Source organism: Pollachius pollachius (assembly GCF_949987615.1).
Source record: "Pollachius pollachius genome assembly, chromosome: 13".
Lineage (NCBI taxonomy): Eukaryota > Metazoa > Chordata > Actinopteri > Gadiformes > Gadidae > Pollachius > Pollachius pollachius.
Genome location: NC_136946.1, coordinates 16,186,858 through 16,207,069, shown reverse-complemented (window position 1 = coordinate 16,207,069; position 20,212 = coordinate 16,186,858). Strand labels below are relative to the sequence as shown.

General features: G+C 42.4%; 2 protein-coding genes across 4 annotated transcripts in view; both read left to right on the top strand.

The window, feature by feature from the left end:
- On the top strand, window positions 1-13,228 carry LOC307084656 (uncharacterized protein). The gene is made up of 4 exons (XM_079749127.1): window positions 1-113; window positions 1,429-4,067; window positions 6,384-6,501; window positions 12,883-13,228. The coding sequence occupies exons 2-4, from the start codon at window positions 1,571-1,573 to the stop codon at window positions 13,142-13,144; spliced, it is 2,877 nt and encodes a 958-aa protein (XP_079605253.1). The 5' UTR covers window positions 1-113; window positions 1,429-1,570; the 3' UTR covers window positions 13,145-13,228.
- A 6,045-nt stretch (window positions 13,229-19,273) lies between these two features.
- The window catches only part of LOC307085198 (uncharacterized protein), a 44,533-nt gene continuing 43,594 nt past the window's right edge, over window positions 19,274-20,212 (top strand). For all 3 annotated transcript variants that reach the window (XM_079749891.1, XM_079749888.1, XM_079749890.1), the window contains exon 1: window positions 19,274-19,414. The gene's annotated coding sequence lies outside the window, so the exon portion shown is untranslated. The remainder of the gene's footprint in view (window positions 19,415-20,212) is intronic.

Below are 20,212 nucleotides of genomic sequence, written 5' to 3'. Positions count from 1 at the left end.
CAATAACATATTATTTTGATTCGCCAGACGCATCAGGAAAGAGACCAGATTGAGGAACAATTGTTTTTGTGGAATTTGGATATTATTATTTTTCAATAATAGAATTATGTACAGTAAGTATTGAACTTAATTGAACCCACTTCTTTCACTACAATACAGCTAAAACTCAAGTACATTATCTTTCTGCAAAAGGGAAAGTAACATATTACCATTTCAAGCATGTGTTTATTTTTGCCTTTAATGTTAGTTTGTGATGAAAATGTTGTTTTTTTTCATCGTTTTAATCAACAATATAAGAAACCGTTGGAGAGGAGAGAGCAAACCAGTTAACGATCACATAGGAGCTATTTCTTTCAAAATCATAGAATGTAGAATTTAGTTGATCTCTAAAAGCTTGGTTGTGCAACACGTCATGTTTTGGAATTGTGCCAATATTAATGTCATGCTTGGATTATTCTCAGCCTCACCTGAAAGTCCCTTTGGATAAATTAGGCCATCTAAATGCCTGAATAAATATATCAAGTAGGCATGGTAGCTGACTAAATATATGTGTAGAAGGTAAAGAAGGCCTATTAACTGATGCTTTCTCGATCTGTCCTCTGATGTGGTTGAGTGCTCTCGTTCAGGATAATCTCTGTATGCAAAGCAGCGAGCTGAATCAATGGGACACAAGGCATTATTACTCAGAGAAATCGTACGTTTATTGAGATGCCTTCAGCATATATACAGTTTGTTCAAGGGGAGACGACGACCCGGGCGTGAAAAGTCTATGCATCTTATCTGTTATCTTCGGGGCTAACAGATAAGAGTGAAGCAAAACAGACACGTATTCATAAAAGTGGCACAGATTGTTAATAGTGAGAATGATGATGTAGATTACCTAAAAAAACACAACTCCAACAGAGAACGACATCCTTCGTAATAATAACATCTGAGTGACATACATGCAGAATGTCGGTTACAGAAGTAGAGAATCTTCTACTCTGAAAGATGCCTCAAGATAAATAATAACTAGGAGTACTATTTCACTAATATAAATGTAAAGCAGGTCTGCTAACTGACTAAAAATAAATGTAAGTAATCCAACCAGTTCAACATGTACATCAGCTCCTCATGTTAAAATTGGTTTAAGGCCAGCACTGCTGAGCCTGAAAAAACACTTTCTCCTTTGCTCTTTTATATATTTTTTTGTTATGGTTTAAAACATTTATTATGGAGGACTATGGCTATGAATCAAATTCATTATATTCCTGCAAAAGATTAATTACCATGTGATTATGTTTGACTGAGGATGTTTATATCATGTAGGCCTATGGGTTTGTAATAAATCTCAAACCCATAGCATGAGGATGCTATGCTTCAATTCCAGTAATTTGATAGCAGATGTAATGACCGCTGTCTGTGTATCTTTGTATGTCTGTTTGACAGACTTTTAGGATTGGCGGTTTTAACCTGAGGGATTCCTCGGACTGAAAGAAATGAACAAACAAAACCAAAGATCCACCTGGTAGGACTGGAGATCCATTGTGTTGGAAATTACCAACATCAACAAACTGCTTTGTGTGCTGGAATGAAAACGAAAATTGCGATGCCGTTAAGGGGAATTTGTTTTTGTTCATTTGGAATATTATATTTCTTTTTGAACAGTTTTATTATTCCAACTGCTAGTTACACGCTGAATAACTGCAGGGTCACACAGAACACACAGGCCATCTGTCAAAAGAACAGTTTTAAAGTATTTCCAAAGGACATTCCAGTAAGAGTCACAAGTCTGGACGTGTCTGGAAACATCATTTCTACACTAAATAAAACAGATTTGGAAAATGTACCAAATCTGTTGCGCTTAGACCTGACACACAACAGGATCTCCAAGATTGAATCTGCGACTTTTGTGTTTCAAATCTTTCTAGAGGTGTTAATTTTAAACAACAATAGCCTTTGTAAGCTACAGGAGGGTATGTTTGATGGCTTAGTCAATCTCATAGAATTGCGTCTGACTTCCAATCAAATCCAAACAGTAGCACCAGCCTCTTTCAAGTCTCTGAGCAAGCTTAGGATTTTGGACCTAGGCCATAACAAACTGTGCCACTTAACAAACTTCTTCTTACAACATACACCACATTTAAAACACCTGTACATTCCAGCAAACAAAATTTCCACTTTTCATTCATGGGAGCTGTCAAATAAGTCTACAGAACTTGTTACACTTAATTTGTCTCAGAATGAGCTCATGATCTTTAGGCTCACTGCAGGTATCTTTCCCTCTCTCAAAAGGTTGTACCTTGAGGATGGTATAAAGAATGGTATCGTCTGGGAGGTGAATGACACGTCGTACCTTAGAAGTGTGGTTAGACTAGATATCAGTGGGGTTCGCTCCTCATTGCGTGGACTGCAGGAAGTCCTAGAGACATTTAACTCCTCCTTACTGAGACATCTGCAGTTAAACCATATAAATAACAACCTGCAGGTTCTCATCAATGTTTCCTGCAAAATCCCAAAGCTGAGCTCTTTTGAAATCCGAAATAACGGCATCAAAGTTATTAGATCAGACATGCTGCACTTGTGTACTTATCTGAAAATATTAGACTTGGGGATGAATGAGATAAGTGAAATCTCTAACAATTCGTTTCAATCTCTTAGGCAGCTGAACACTTTAATCATAGAGTCTAACTGTCTCACATCTGTCCCTTATGCTGTAAGGAAAACTCAAATCTCAAAACTGGATCTCAGCTGCAATAAAATCAATGTTCTTGGCTGTGATGATTTTGCCAATATGACCCGTCTCAGAGTTCTCTATCTATACAATAATCCTCTCTTGGCCCTCAAGGATTGCGTTTTCAAAGATTTGGTCAATTTAAATATATTAATGTTGCAAAACAGCAGCATTCATCAATTAAACGGTGCCTTCAAAAAAAACACGCCACATCTTAAAACTCTTTCTTTGTTAAACAATACACTCACAGTTCTAGATCATGGAGAATTTAAAGCTCTGAATTCCCTCCAGACTTTAACATTAAAAGGGAATAAATTAGAACAACTTAATGATGGGACTTTTTTTGGACTGTCAAGTCTTACACATCTTGATCTCGAATCAAATCAATTATCTGAAATTACAAATGGTACTTTAGGTGACTTGAAAGCTTTAAAGACATTGAATTTGCGGAACAATCACATTAAATATGCAACGGTAGAGCCTATTCCCTATCCACCATTTGCTGAGCTTTCACAACTAGATACATTGTATATTTCAGCTCAAAGCAAATCTCATAGATGGTCCAACTTCCCTCAAAACTTTCTGCAAGGCCTGACAAATCTGTCGGTACTCTATATCAACGATAACCATCTTAAATCCATGCACCCACACACCTTCAACTATACTCCTAACTTGAACGTGCTTTTTTTGTCTAACAATTTTTTATCAGACATTCCCGACAATTTGTTTTCCCCAATTCAAAAACTAAAAAGTCTTTACATTTCAATGACAATCCTGAGGTCTCTAGATTTTTTGCTCAATGCTAACCTCACAAAGCTGGAGTTGTTGCAGGTGGGGTATAATACCTTTTCTGTGATTAGCGAGCCAGTGATGCTGTCTCTGCCAGCACTAACTGACCTGGATATGCAGGGTAATAGCTTCACCTGTAACTGTGACAACGCCTGGTTCCTCCAATGGGTAAACACCAGCGAAAAAACACAAGTGTTGGATGCATACAACTTTGAATGCAGCTACCCTCCAAACCTTAAAGGTAGAAAACTGTTGCAGATTGACGTCCGTTCTTGTACAGTAGACATGGACTTCATCTGTTATATTTCAACGGCATGCGCGGTCATCATGACCTTAGCAGTCTCCTTCACCCACCATTTCCTGCAATGGCATCTGGTCTACGCGTACTACCTCATACTGGCGTTCCTCTACAACTCGAAGAACAAGGACAAGCGTGATCATGAGTATGACGCCTTCGTCTCCTACAACGCAAACGACGAGGGCTGGGTGCTGGGGGAGCTGCTGCCCAAGCTGGAGGACGAGCAGGGCTGGAGACTGTGTCTGCACCACCGAGACTTCCAGCCAGGTGAGGAGCTCTACCCTGAACATCCTCTGCACCTCCATTAGCATACATGCTAGCCTACACTTATTCATATATCGTTCATGTCAGTGGATATGTTATTAGATGATCATAAACAGGGTAGGAGATTTTTTCCTGACTCAGAATGAGCCTTCGTTTGGTGACTTCAATCAAAGAGTCTGTGTTATGTTATGTAACAGAAAACAATACATTTTCATGTTGTTTATTACCATTTCATAAGCAAAAATGTTTAATATGCTTGAGTAAAAGAAACCACATCAACATAACTGATCAAATTTAAAATGGTATTCCAACATTGGAAGGACCAGGGAATTGCATTGGTGGTTAAATGGTCCATCGACTGGTCCTTAATTTCAAAGGCACAAAAAAAAGAAAACTCTAAGCACAAATGAACCCTAACCTAACCCTACCCATCCCTCCTTCCACCCTCTCTTCCTCCAGTTCATCATCCTTACATTCTTGCCTCTCTGCATCTCACGTATCCATTTAAAAATATATATATTTTCAATCTTGGCTTTGAATCAATAAATCTTGGCTTTGAACCTTGTCTAATGCCCACTGATTATATCCGTCCTGTTCTACATGTCAAATATAAATAATGTAATGTGGCGCTAATCAGGGCGTTCAATTGCAAGTTTGAGCCTTTTCAACATGGTGTATTTGAACCAGGGGCGTAGCAATGAGTTTAACTTTGGGGGGGACACATATCGGAAACCAGGCAGATCTGTCAATGGTTTGAGCAGAAATAGGTCATGAATTAACTACACTGCAAGATATTCAGAAATATATTTTATTTTAATAAAAATAAACATTTGTAAATGTAAAGGAAAACAAATATTGAAAGGCAGTAATGAACTGATTAATATCAAATCAATTATTTAATTGCCTGTCCAATCATCCAGTTTTGTAGAATAAGAAGCGGTGACAAGACGTCTTGTTGCGCTTTCAAAATAAAATTAAATATTTTTCTCCTCGCGGTATAATTTTTGGGTGGGACCAATGCGCCTGTCTCCAATATTGGAAGGGACACGTCCCCTCCTTCCACCCCGGTTCCTACGCCCTTGATTTTAACTATTTTTATTCATTGCAAGGCTGCTATTGCTGTATCTTTTATAATTGGTATAGTTCCTTACAGGAGCAGTTTCAAAATAAAGATAATCATGTAGTCACATAGTGACGAGTCACAATACAGAGAATCCTTGTATGTTTTGTTTGTATTAACAGAAACAGTTTCTGCATTAGCTTAGTTTGTTAGTAGGTTTAATATTTTGTGCATCAATCTTTTTTGTCTGTCTCTTAAACTTGTGACCTTCACATAGATAATTAGGCAAGAACGTACATACATGCAATATAAAACTAGAAAGCTATACGCAATGGTAAGTTTCAAAATAAGACCAGATAATATTCTGTAAATCAAAAATAAATCTTTGATATAAAGAATATTATGAATTGTATGGATAAATAATATAAATAGCACATTTCGCCTTATTAACATAAAAAAAACATAATATAGGTACATCTTTAACTCAATGTTAATGCAAGAACATGTCAAAGAGTTTAGAATTAAGACTATAAAATATGTCAAAGAAATACTTATAATATCAAATAAATGGAAACGGCTGTTTTGCACAACAGTTGATGTTGTGTTTGAGACTCACCATGGAATGGCGTCAAACAGGCGACCGCATGAGGGGCACAACTGACAAGCTAAAACGCAGAGGAAGGGCCACACAAATGAAACAGACAGGAATACTCTCAGAGATGCAAAATCACTTAAAACTCCCTCATGACATGAATGCAATCTGGTTTTATTATATCTGCTTACATAAAGTAATATTTTATCATTTTTATTCAGTATTGTTGGCCTAAGAAGTAAAGTGTGAAACAGAGCAGTTGTACGTCTGCGTTGGCATGTAAGCTAATGAATAGCTCAAAGCTGGCTAGCGTTGACTGACTCACTAATCTCACTAGTCAGTCTTTTTATTTATATCGTAAGTCTCATGAAAACAAGCTCAGAACGGTGCGTTTCCCTTTCTTTCAATTAATTTGTTTCATCCAATCATGTTTCTTGGGCGTAACTCACCCATCACAGTTGTTGGTTTCTGGCCCAGGCTCTGTGCCGACTCACCCAAGAAGCTCTGCTATAGCAGTCAGATTGCTGGACCTGAGATGACTGACTAGCCAAATGGTCTTAGGCAACTAAGATCAGTTTGGCTAGTGAGAGAGTGGACCAAGAGAATGTACAGAGAAGGGGACTTCAAATATTATTTGAATGTATTTTCACTGACCGATGCTTTTCAGGTAAACCCATCATGGAAAACATTACAGACGCCATCTATGGCAGCCGGAAGACCATCTGTTTGGTCAGTCGTGATTACCTTGAGAGTGAATGGTGCTCCAGAGAGATCCAGGTTGCCAGGTAAGATCCCTGAGTTTACATGCATCAACAGAATATGGTCGTTCATTAAATCAGGTTCACGTGTGTACTCGTGGTCATATTGTACAACCCTCATACATCTTCCCTCAAACTGTAAAGTACAACGGACCAAAGCCTAAATTACACATTTGTGTTGGCACATCTTGCAGACGTGCTATAGCGCTCTAACCACTGAGCCAGAAGTTTGCAACCAGCAAACCCAGTTGGTGTATATAACCTTCTTAATTAATAGCTGCTATAGGAAAGAATCAAGAGCTTTTATTTGGGTGTAATTACTTAGGGATGCGCAGCTATTACTGAGTGAAATGAAATGTTGTTTTGCGTCCACCACACAAGCCTCTGCATGGCCCAATCTAGATTTTAGGCCACTCCCGTCACTTATTTCTGACCAATCAGGGTATCTTTGCACTGACTGGCCTGAAACGTAGGGTGAAAGGAAGTAGATGTCATAATGTTGGACTATTGTGTCTTAGACCACTAGATGGCGCCAATTCTGTCTTTCTGTTCTCTGTGTTGTTTCCACCTTATGTCGATTGTTAAGCAGACTCACCTGGCCCTGTTAATTAGTCATGTGATTGGTTCCGCCGTGTTTGTCTCACAGTACTTAAGCCTGGTTCTTTCACTCTGTCTCTGTTGAGTCTGCACTGAACCCATGTGAGTAGACCTTGGTCTTGAACTCTACGTTTTGGATTTCTTGTTGTTTGACCCTGGACTGTTCCCATACTCTGAGTTTTGGATTACCCTTTGGATTTACTTTGATTGTGTTTTTGCCCTTTTGGATTGTTGGACTGAGTTTTTTGTGTTTTTGCCTTTTGGATTACTTGGACTTTGTGTTTTGTGTTTTGGATCTTCTGAGCTTTTGGAACTTTTGAGGAATAAATACCTTACACTAATCCTGTTTGCTTCGCACTTGAGTCACCCTAGTTTCCTGTGTACCAAGCCATGACAGAAGACTCAACCATGACTGACCCAGCGACAGCATCGGCAGGAGCCCCTGATACTATGTTTATTGCTGCCTCTGACTTTGAAAAAATCATGGCAGCTCTCAATAGCTTTGGTTCTACTATGGATACTCATGGACAGGCGCTGGCTCTCCAACAGACTCTTGCCCAACATGACCACCTTCTTCAGCAACTCGTCCAGTCAGCGAGGAGTCCTAGCCCCACTCTACCCGGTGGCCAGGATCCACCAGACCCAGGTGGGCAGCCTTATCCCGCCGGCTCCACCTCAACCGGTAGCTCGACCTCCTAGTGCAGAACCTCGGCTACCTACTCCTCAACGATACAATGGTAACCCAGGTGCTTGTCGTGGTTTTTTAACACAATGCCAGTTGACTTTTGAGCTGCAACCTATTTCGTTCCCTACTGCTAGATCCAGGATAGCTTATATTATAACTTTATTGACTGACAAGGCGTTAGCCTGGGCCACTGCAATCTGGCAGTTACAGGGTCCAGAATGTTCGGATATTATTCTTTTCAGTAATGAGATGCTGCAAATTTTTGACCAGTCTGCCTCAGGACAGAAACTCTTGCTCCTTCGTCAAGGGAGAGACCGGGTTTCGGATTACGCCATCTCTTTTCGTACTTTGGCCGCGGAGAGTGGCTAGAATGAGACGGCCCTTGTTACCACTTTCTTAAATGGCTTGTCTGAATCACTGAAAGACTGTTTAGCTGCAACTGAGTGTCCTAAGGATCTTGAGTCCATCATCTCCCAGGCCATACGTCTGGACAATCGTCTCCGAGAGCGTAGACGGGACCAGACCAGCGGCCAGCAGCCAAGCTTCCAGAGCCGACCAACACCTATAACTCCCCTCTGGAACCAACCTGCTCCCATGGACACCACAGAGCCTATGCAGATTGGACGAGCACACCTCTCTCAGGAGGAAAAGGATCGGAGACGAAGGGAGAGATTGTGCATCTATTGTGGCCAATCAGGACATTTCAGAGCCTTTTGTCCCGACCTCCTGGGAAAAGACCAGCCCCGTCCAGCCTTGGGAGGGCCGTGACGGGGGTCACTCGTTCTCCCGAGCTCCCATGCACAGGAGTCTACCTTTCAGTAACCTTGGCCTGGGGAGGGCTAAGCCACTCCTGTCGGGCATTATTAGACTCTGGTGCTGCTGGAAATTTTATGGACACTGCCCTTGTCCGAAGATTGCAGATTCCCCAAGAGGCCTTGGAGACTCCGCTTTCTGTTTCCGCTTTAGATGGCCAACCTATTGGTGATGGAAAGGTTACTTCAGCCACCACTCCACTTCGCCTTCGTGTCGGGAACCACAACGAGAGTATCTCTTTGCATTTGCTTGACTCCCCAGAATTTCCTGTGGTCCTTGGTTTCCCGTGGCTGAACCGCCACAACCCACAAATTGATTTGTCGACGGGGTCCATCCTTGAGTGGGGTCCAACTTGCCATGCCACCTGCCTTTTTTCTAGGCCTTCCCCTGTGTCTAAGTCTCCAGATCCTTCCGAGCTAAGCAACGTTCCCACAGAATATCTGGATATAAAGGAGGTTTTTAGCAAACAAAGGGCCTGCAAACTTCCACCCCATCGGTCCTATGACTGTTCCATAGAACTCTTGTCAGGATACAGTCCTTCACGTGGTCGGATCTTCTCGCTCTCCTTGCCGGAAAGGAGGACCATGGATGACTACATCAAGGATGCCCTCTCCACTGGTTTTATACGCCCCTCCACGTCCCCTGGTGCAGGGTTTTTCTTTGTGGGGAAGAAAGATGGTGGTTTGCGCCCTTGTATAGACTACAGGAGTCTGAACAAGATCACCATACGCAACCGATACCCCCTCCCGTTGATCTCCACAGCTTTTGATCTTCTACAAGGGGCCACCATTTTTTCTAAGTTGGACCTTCGCAATGCTTATCACCTCGTTCGCATCAGACAAGGTGAGTGGAAGACAGCTTTTAACACCCCCTCTGGACACTATGAATATCAAGTGATGCCCTTTGGACTCACTAATGCCCCAGCTGTTTTCCAAGCCCTGATAAATGATGTTTTGCGTGACATGATTAACCTTTTTGTGTTTGTTTATTTGGAAGACATTTTGATTTTTTTTCCAAGTCTCGTCACGAGCACTGCCAACATGTGCGTCAGGTCCTCCAGAGACTTTTAAAGAACCACCTGTATGTAAAACCTGAGAAGTGCGAGTTTCACGTCACCGAGGTGGCTTTCCTTGGGTTCATCATCAAACAAGGTCAGGTTCTGATGGACTCAAGGAAGACTCAAGCGGTGCGAGACTGGCCCGTTCCTAAGACTGTGAAAGAGGTCCAGCAATTCCTTGGGTTTGCAAACTTCTACAGGAGGTTCATCAGAGGTTTTAGTTCTGTGGCTGCTCCTATCTCTGCTCTCACCAAGAAGGAAGCAGCACCTTTTGGATGGACTCTGGATGCAGACCAGGCATTCCGAAGACTCAAGGAGCGCTTCTCTTCGGCTCCTATACTGACAGTACCTAATCCCTCTTTGCCTTTTATTGTAGAGGTGGATGCCTCCAGCGTGGGTATTGGAGCTGTCTTGTCTCAGTGCTCGTCTGATGGGAAGGTACACCCATGTGCCTTTTTGTCCCATCGCCTCAGTCCCACAGAGACAAGGTATGATGTTGGTGACAGGGAACTTCTGGCAGTGAAGATGGCGCTTGAAGAGTGGCGCCACTGGCTGGAAGGAGCCCAGCATCCTTTCTTGGTTTGGACGGACCACCGGAATCTGGAGTACCTCCAGCAAGCCAGACGCCTGAATCCTCGGCAAGCTCGGTGGGCATTATTCTTCGGTCGCTTTGACTTCACCTTGTCCTATCGACCCGGTTCCAAAAATGGAACCTGATGCCCTATCCAGACAGTTTCTGCCTAACAACCGGGAAGAGGATATAGGGCCAATTATCCCACCAAAGACAATTGTTTCACCTGTCCGTTGGGGAATTGAGACCGTTGTCAGACGGGCTCTTCAGCAGGATCCTGATCCGGGACCTGCACCAGATGGTAAACTGTTTATTCCCAGAAGAGCACGGTCTGAAGTTCTCCAGTGGGGCCATTCCTCGCATCTCACAGCACATCCAGGTGCCCAAAGAACTCTGGAGTTCCTCAAGCGACACTTCTGGTGGCCGGAGATGGAGAAGGAGGTTAAGGACTTCGTTGCCGCCTGTGCTACCTGTGTCCGAAGCAAAGACCTTCGTCAGCGTCCTCAAGGGTTGCTCTTACCACTCCCAACTCGGCCCTGGTCGCACCTGTCCATGGATTTTGTGACTGGCCTACCCGTCTCAGAAGTTAACAGTGTCATTTTAGTTATTGTTTACAGGTTCTCTAAGGCCTGCAGACTAATTTCTTTACCTAAGTTGCCATCTGCACTTGAGACCGCTAAGCTTGTTTTTCTCCATGTGTTCCGAGTTTTTGGTCTGCCGCAGGACATCGTCTCGGACAGAGGCCCCCAGTTTTCCTCCTGTATATGGCAAGCCATCTGCCGACTCATAGGGGCCACTGCCAGCCTGTCCTGGGGGTTCCATCCGCAGTCCAATGGCCTGACAGAGAGGGTAAACCAGGAGATGGAGGCCACCCTTCGGAGCTTGGTTGCTGACAACCCCTCACCTTAGAGCGCCAAGTTGCCGTGGGCGGAGTATGCTCATAATACCCTCCAGTCCTCCTCCACTGGTCTATCCCCATTTCAGTGCCAGTTTGGGTTCCAACCACCCTTGTTCCCAGAGCAGGAGAATGAAGCAGGGGTGCCGTCTGCTCTGCATTTCGTGCGGCGGTGCAGACGAACCTGAAAAAGGGTTCGCCAGGCACTGCTTCGCACTGCCAAACGGAACCAGGTGCAAGCCAACCGTCACCGGACACCGGCTCCTATCTTCCGCCCGGGACAGAAGGTCTGGCTGTCCGCCAAGGATCTACCGCTACGGGTGGAGTCCCGTAAGCTTGCCCCACGCTACATTGGCCCTTTCAAGATTACCCACCGGGTTAATCCAGTCGCCTACAGACTCCAACTGCCCCGGTCCATGAAAGTCCACCCCACTTTTCATGTTTCACGTTTGAGACCCGTGCTTACCTCCCCTTTTGCCCCTGCCCTCAAGCCCCCTCCTCCACCCCGGATGGTCGATGGTGGACCAGTCTACACGGTGAATCGACTGCTGGACTCCCGTCGGGTCCAGAGGTCGGTCCAGTACTTGGTGGATTGGGAAGGCTACGGCCTTGAAGAACGTTCATGGGTTCCTTTGGAATATTGTCGACAAGACCCTGATCAGAGACTTTCACCTACAGCATCCTGATCGTCCTGGGAACGCCAGGAGGCGTTTCTAGAGGGGGAGATTCTGTCATAATGTTGGACTATTGTGTCTTAGACCACTAGATGGCGCCAATTCTGTCTTTCTGTTCTGTGTTGTTTCCACCTTATGTCGATTGTTAAGCAGACTCACCTGGCCCGGTTAATTAGTCATGTGATTGGTTCCGCCGTGTTTGTCTCACAGTACTTAAGCCTGGTTCTTTCACTCTGTCTCTGAGTCTGCACTGAACCCATGTGAGTAGACCTTGGTCTTGAACTCTACGTTTTGGATTTCTTGTTGTTTGACCCTGGACTGTTCCCATACTCTGAGTTTTGGATTACCCTTTGGATTTACTTTGATTATGTTTTTGCCCTTTTGGATTGTTGGACTGAGTTTTTTGTGTTTTTGCCTTTTGGATTACTTGGACTTTGTGTGTTGTGTTTTGGATCTTCTGAGCTTTTGGAACTTTTGAGGAATAAATACCTTACACTAATCCTGTTTTTGCTTCGCACTTGAGTCACCCTAGTTTCACCAAGCCGTGACAGTAGAGTCTTGCTTCAAAATATTGTTTTTTGGTATGGCAATAACACAGTGCATAAGGCTGGGACAAGTGACCAAAACATTAATGCTGTAACTTATTTTCTCGCAATGTGTCTCAGTGACTGCCCATGGTGCATGAGGTGTCTGTGGAATGAATCCTGCATTTACCCTGTTTGAGCAGGTCACCCAATTATCCACCACACATGTGTAATGAAAAAGAAACACACTTTAGGGGGCTGAATGATTAAAACACCACATCACCACCTGGTTATTTCTAATAACTGACTTGCTGATAAACGATTGGCTACATCAATGCATGGACAATATAGAAAGTTGAAAATGTGTAAAAAAACATAACCAAGTAAAGTACTTGAGTATAGTCAGAAAGTATTTCTACTCAAGGACCAATACAACCATGTAGATAGGTCTGGTTTGTGTGCTGCTGGGTGGGGGTGGGTGCCCAGGGGTACAATGATGTCTTCATATGGTCATGACCCAGGCCAACCTTCACCTAAAGGTTAAAGAGCTCACATATATTAAAAAACAACTCTCCCTGTTCCATTACCCCAGCTTCCGTCTGTTTGACGAGCAGAAGGACGTGCTGATCCTGCTGTTCCTGGAGGACATTCCCATGCAGCAGCTTTCTCCGTACTACCGCATGAGGAGGCTCCTGAAGAGACAAACCTACCTGAGCTGGGCTCGAGCAGACGCACACCCAAACCTGTTCTGGGAGAAGCTCCGGCAGGCCCTGGAGACCCAGGAGCACCCAATGGGTGAGCATATACGGCTCACCGTGGAGGACGGACCCCCTGGAGAGAGACCAGACCAGTAAAAGGCTTAGAAATGCTGGGGGGAGCGGGGATTATACTAGAGACATCCGAGGTCTGTATTTGGTGGGAAAGGGAAACATTTCCCCTTGCAAGCTTTGTTCGTTTTTGTGTATTGTAAAACACCTTCTTAATCTGGTTAATGGGTACATCTGGTGTGGATTTGTATTTGAGGGTCAAGCAGCGAAGCTTCGAGACAACCTATTGTTTTCGTACATTTTCCTATTATTATCCTTCAATGGGAGTCTATGGCAGCCCATAGAACTTCATTGTAAAAAGATGTGAAATTTAGCACACTTATTCAGGACAGTCCCATTATCCTATGACCCAAATTTGTGGTCGCTATCTTATGATCTCTAGCGCCACCAACAGGTCACAGTTGAATATGCATTCATGTTTATAACTTTTTACCCATTCGCCCAATTTTCACAATCATTGGATTCCTTGGGCCAAGCCGAGTTCAACGCACCCTATATCGTCGTTTTGTGCCATGATGGATTTTCCGCCATCTTGGTTTATGTCAAAAACCTTGAAATGTTTTCCAATCTTCTTTAAACTTGGCACACATGATGTTCAGGCCATGCTTGACAAAAAACATTAAATGGATTTTTCAAATTCAAAACCGTTTGGCCGCTACAGCCAATCAAATTCGACCGCGAAGACGCCAAACAGGAAGTAAGCCAATTTCTCAGCAGCCCTTTGACACATCATAACCAAACTTTTCACATAGACCCCTGATGTCATCATGGGGACAATCATTAAATTCGGTGACCTTTGACCTCTAGAGGGTGCTGTAATTAATGAGGATGTGTTTTAACTCCTCTCTCTTCACATGAGTATATTTCAAACCTATTTTCAATGTCTGGTGATACTGTCAGACCTCCCCACATATCTAATGAAATATTTCCCATGGCAACATCAGAATTTGCCCGCCATGTGGAAAGTTGTCAAAATCAATAGTAAATATCCACAAGACCCAAATTACGTCCAATCATCATGAAACTTGCCATATATGATCTTCAGCTTTTTCAAATTCAAGCCAATGACAGCCAATTAAAGTTGACCACAAAGCCGCCAAACAGGAAGTATGCCTGTTCTCAGCATCTCTTTAACATATCATAGCCAAACTTGGTACATAGACTCATCACATCATTCTGGGGACATCCAAACAATTTGGTGACCTTTTACCTCAGGGGGACGTCAAACAGGAAGTGAGCTCATTTATCTGCAAGGCCTTCGTGTATCCAAACCAAACTTGGCTCATAGTCTTATGACCCTATTCTGATAATGCCCAAACAATTTGGTGACATTTGACCTTTAGGAGGGCGCTGTTAGCAGCAAGTCTATTCCAGCTTTTAGAAAGCAACCTCAATGTATTTTCGTTGTGATAACCATTTGACAATATCTTTCATTGTCAGTAAAATGATATCTAATCATATGCATTTTATCATGGTCATCATATACTGTGTTATATAAAACTGATAACATTTCAATCATCATGTCAATCTGACATACAGCATACAATTAGAACACACATTTATTTCCAATGTTAGTTGCGCTGAACAGCGCTCATTTAAGGGTAGACACTTCACTCGTGTGGCGACAAGCGGTACTGCATGTATAATTCAACAATGACTTTATTTACCATTCCGCCCACTTACAATATAAACTGCAATTCTTACTGGAGTAGATGCTTCATGAACTACCTCCAGAACAGATGCTTGTTTACATTGTGTTTCTGTTAGGGATATTGTTCAGAAAGAATACCCCTATGTATTTCTTTGATTTCTTCTGTCAGGCAGACGATAATGTGCCCTTACCATTAGGTGGGGTCATTTTCCATTTTGTAAACATTGACGTGTAGTCGCATAATGTTCTAGTCCAGGGGTTTTCAAATTGGGTGAATGTGACCCTCCCCTTAGAGTAGGTAAGGACAGCCGAGCCCCCCCCCCCCGAGTTCATGAACTATCGTTCAATGAACGCGTTCAGGCACAACACTGACCCTTTTGTCTGTGTACCAAACAATGTTATCGCTGGTTTTTTTGCGAAGCTCTACAGCTTAATATTGTATCAAGGCCTAACTTAAAAGGGGAAATTATGGTGATTTTTAATTTGAAATTAAACTTGTTTTCTATTCTAAAACACAAATCAAAGACTGCAACATTACCATCTGTAAAGAGTTGAGTATTTCTAAGCCTGACTTTGCCCGTGCACATTGCTCTGTAGTGACCCCTAGAGGGCTGTCATGTATATAGCACCATTCATAAAGGTTTATAATAATCAAATGGTTTGTATAAGAATCAAGTTTTATGATGGATGATTAATAACTAAAAGATCATTTGCCGTGTTAATTTTTTTGCATGTTCATTCTTAACCTCATTTAGATGATGAATCTGAAACTGCTGTTTTCTTCAATATTAATTGTATTATAAGTAAAATTCTTGTTGACAGAAGATATTTTTTTCTATATCACTGGTACATTACACTAGACTTTTACACCTTAGTCATATCAATATGTCATATCATGATTATGATTATATACACATGTATACAGTGGTGTATAGTAACAAGGTAGAAATACTTCGTTACTGTACTTCAGTCTTTTTTTCGGGATTTGTACTTCACTTCAGTATTTACATTCTAGCAACTTTTACTTTTCCTCAATAAAATGTATACTTTTACTTCGATACATTTGCCCTTTGCATCATCGTTACTTGCTACAAAATAAAAGCTGAGGAAATTAGAAAAGTCATGAAGTTGGGACGTGGGAACAGCAGGTTTGGCCAATCAATGGTGGTCCTAGCTAGATCGGTAATTTGATTGACAAGTGCTCTCAACCACCACCCAATTTTGTTTATGTTTTGATTTGACCCAATAACATTAGTATTAAGGGGTGGGAGATGGGCACCTGTCCAATAGTAATTAGGGGCAAGGGAGGGCCATCAGACCTGTCACTCAAACTTGTAAGGAGATTTTGTTGTAAGGAGATTTGGTTCATGATGTATTGGTCGAGCTGGCGTTGACTGTACATAGTTCTCTGGTTTATGTTATTCAAGTTCTTGTGTGAATATTTAAAGTTGAAGTTCGACATAAATGTAAGAACATTTTATACATGAATGTTTTAAGGGTTGTTTTATTTTAGCTCATGTACTAAACATAAATTTTCTGTGGCTGTGTCCATGCATAGGCAATGCGTGTGCTGCCTGTGCATGTACAAAGTTTATATATATTATATAAAAAAGCAGAGCCTATTAAGCAGAGCCTATTATTAACAACTACAGACCAATATCAAATCTACCTTTCATAAGTAAAAGCATTGAGAAAGCTGTCCTCCAGCAACTTCACTTCCTGGCTTCAACTGGCTGCTATCAAATCTTCCAATAAGGATATCGACCATGTAATACTTTTGGAAAAACTGCGGAGCCACAGGCAGGGGCCTGGGGACATCCGAGGTGGTGTACCGCCTGCTGATGCCTGGGCCAGGCACCCGGGGGCGTGTGGTGGTGCTGCACCGGGACGGACTCTCGCCGTACCGCCCCCTCGCCCCAGTTGTTGCTGGGGAGGGAGGCGGAACTCCCCGCGGTTCCCCGGGCGGCTCCCCTGACGGGGCCGTTGGCCCTGCAGTTGCCACTCCTGGGGGATCCAGCTGCCTAACCGGCGGCGCTGGGCCCCTGATCACTTGAAGGACTATGTGTCGGGTGATGGGGTCGTCGGGGACGACTGACCCCTCAGGTGGGAGCTGTGTGGCGACCACTGGCGTGGACGCCTCTTCCGGGTTTGCACAGGGCATCCTGGGAACTCGTTGGTTGCCTGTTGTATAAAGGCCCTTCTGGGTCCTTTGTATTTGTTAGGATAAGTGGGGTTAATGGGTTGGGGTTGTTCATTGTTGGTTTGTAGTTTTGTGTTGTTCTGTTATCATGTGTTCATCATTGTCGCCACCGTCATTGAGAGTGTCATGTTTGTTTGTTGGGTGCGCTGTGTTCTATGGATAATGTTGTTCTTCAATAAAGGTAGTCTGTGTCGAGCGGTGTATGGGGCGCAGAACTATGGTTAACTTACTCTGTGTACTTCTTGGCCGCCGCTACAATATCATATTATACTTACGCCTTGTTCACACTACATGTGTCCGTCGACGGATGACCAAAGTCGTCTGATGTATAGGGGAATAGTCTTTGTAGACGCATACTGCAGCCAATCAAATCGCTTCCTGATACAAAGCTGATGGATATAAATACAGAAGATGACACAACAGGTGACTAAAAACAATCCTACCATTCCACATTTCTTTAAAAAAATATAATGGCCAGAATTTTCCTGCTTCTTCCTGCTTATTATTGCAAAATGAACCCAGTAGGTGCGTGGCGTGCATAACCACGATTTGATTGGCTGACGGATCCGCCGCTTCCTGAAAAGTTGAACATTTCTCAACTTTTTGACGCAGGCCACGGAGCCGAATGAACGGATGGACCCACAATGCATTTTACGAGCGCCCCATGCAGAGTCACTGAGATCCGTCGACGGACGGAGGTAATGTGAATGAGCCCTTAGGGTTGATGCTACAGCTATTTAAAGACATATTCTCCTATTAAATCCCATTGTAAGTTTAGTTACACACAAACCCAGGTTTATCTGAAGCAAAGTCAAATACTATACATAAGGGTAAAACAGGACTTAGGCTCCTGGTTATTCTGTGTTTTTGTCCACCATGTGTCTGTTTGTCGTGCCTCTGACACCTCTGACCTGTACATCCTGCCGTCTTCTGTTTCCCGCCTTTTTTCTTGCTCATCTGTTCACCTGTTCACCTCAGCCTATTCATACCCTGTATTGTTGATGCCCCCTTGTCAGATTGTTTTATGATGTTTCTTAGCTCACCTAGTTAGTTCTTTCTGTCCTGTGTCTGCCTGTCTCCCTACTTGTCTGCCTGCTTTTGGATTTAACCACAGTTTTGACAATTTACCGTCCTCTGGACTAAAACCCTAATGCCAACCCGGCTATTCTATTACTTTGTTTCGTTTTTGTTGCTGTTTATGACAACAGCAACATTTTTGTTCTTGCGTTTCCTCCTGAAAAACGGGTCGATTTCTGTTATTGTTTGAGCTGAAGCCTTGCTCTACTTCAAATACATCTTTGGAACTATACTCTGCTTTTGGGTTCAGATTTTGCACACACCGGACATATATGTATGTTGCCTGCTTAGACCCAACCTAACACCCAGTTCAACCCTGCATGAAACCCATGTTGGTCATTGGCATGGGGCCATTATCGAACCCGTGGATATTCCCATACAAGGATGATGACGTTATTGTGTTGAAACCTGACCGTGTCACTGATATCATTTTATTTAGAAAAAAAAGTTTCAGTTCCCTTTAGAGAATTCCCCTTTTCTTACTTCATTTGACTACTTCCTTTTCCTTCATCCTTGTTAACCTTATAGACCACACACAAGACCATTTCCAACCAGCTTTAATCAATAACACATTATTTTGATTCGGCAGACGCATCAGGAAAGAGACCAGATTGAGGAACATTTGTTTTTGTTGAATTTGGATATTATAATTCTTTTCCTACAGTTTTTGGTTTTATTTCCTGTTTTTGTTAACAGCAACATTTTGTTCTTGCTTTTCCTCCTGAGAAACAGGGGTCAATTTTTGTTATTGTTTGAGCTGAAGCCTTGCTCTACTTCAAATACATCTTTGGAACTTTACTCTGCTTTTGGGTTCAGATTTCACACACACCTGCCATTTATGTATGCTGCCTACTTAGACCCAACCTAACACCAAGGTTCAATCCTGCATGAAACCTATGTTGGTCATTGGCATGGGGCCATTATCAAACCCGTGGATATTCCCATACAAGGCCTGTTTTTATGTTATGTTTAATATTAATACATAAAATGTCCATAACAAAACAACAAATTAGAATAAACAGATGAATCTTCAATAATTTAGGTCAATATGTTTAAACTTCAAGGATGATGACGTTATTGTGTTGAAACCTGGTTGCATATAAACAGTGTCATTTATGGTATTTTATAAAAAAAAAAAAAGTGTCATTTCCCTTTCGAAAATTCCCCTTTTCTTACTTCATTGGACCCCTTCCTTTTGCTTCATCATTTATAACCCAATAGACCACACACAAAAGACCATTTCTAACCAGCTTTTATCAATAACACATTATTTTGATTCGCCAGACACATCAGGAAAGAGAGCAGATCAAGGAACATTTGTTTTTGTGGAATTTGGAATTATTATTTTTTAATAATATAAATATGTGCAGTAAGTTTTTAACTTTTTTGAACCCACTTCTTTCACTACAATACAGCTAAAACACAAGTACATTATCTTTCTGCAAAAAGGAAAGTAACATATTACCATTTCAAGAATGTGTTTATTTTTGCTTTTAATGTTAGTTTGTGATGAAAATGCTTTTTTTTTCATCGTTTTAATCAACAATATAAGAAACCTTTGGAGAGGAGAGAGCAAACCAGTTAACGATCATTTAGGAGCTACTTTCAAAATCATAGAATGTAGAATTTAGTTGATCTCTAAAAGCTTGGTTGTGCAACACGTCATGTTATGGAATCGTGCCAATATTAATTTCAGGCTTGGATTGTTTTCAGCCTCACCTGAATGTCCCTTGGGATAAATTATGCCATCTAACTGCCTGAATAAATATATCAAGTAGGCATGGTAGCTGACTAAATATATGTGTAGAAGGTAAGGAAGGCCTATTAACTGATGCTTTCTCGATTTGTCCTCCGATGTGGTTGAGTGCTCTGGTTCAGGATACTCTGCATGCAAAGCAGCGAGCTGAATCAATGGGACACAAGGCATTATTACTCAGAGAAATCATATGTTTATTCAGATAACTTGAAAAGCCTATGCATGTCATCTGTTATCTTCAGGGCTCACAGATAGGAGTAAAGCAAAACAGACACATACTCAGAAAAGTGGCACAGATTGTTAATAGTGAGAATGAGACGTAGATGTCATAAAAAATACTACTCCAACAGAGAATGACATACTTCGTAATAACAAGAAATCTGAGTGACATACATGCAGAATGTCGGTTAC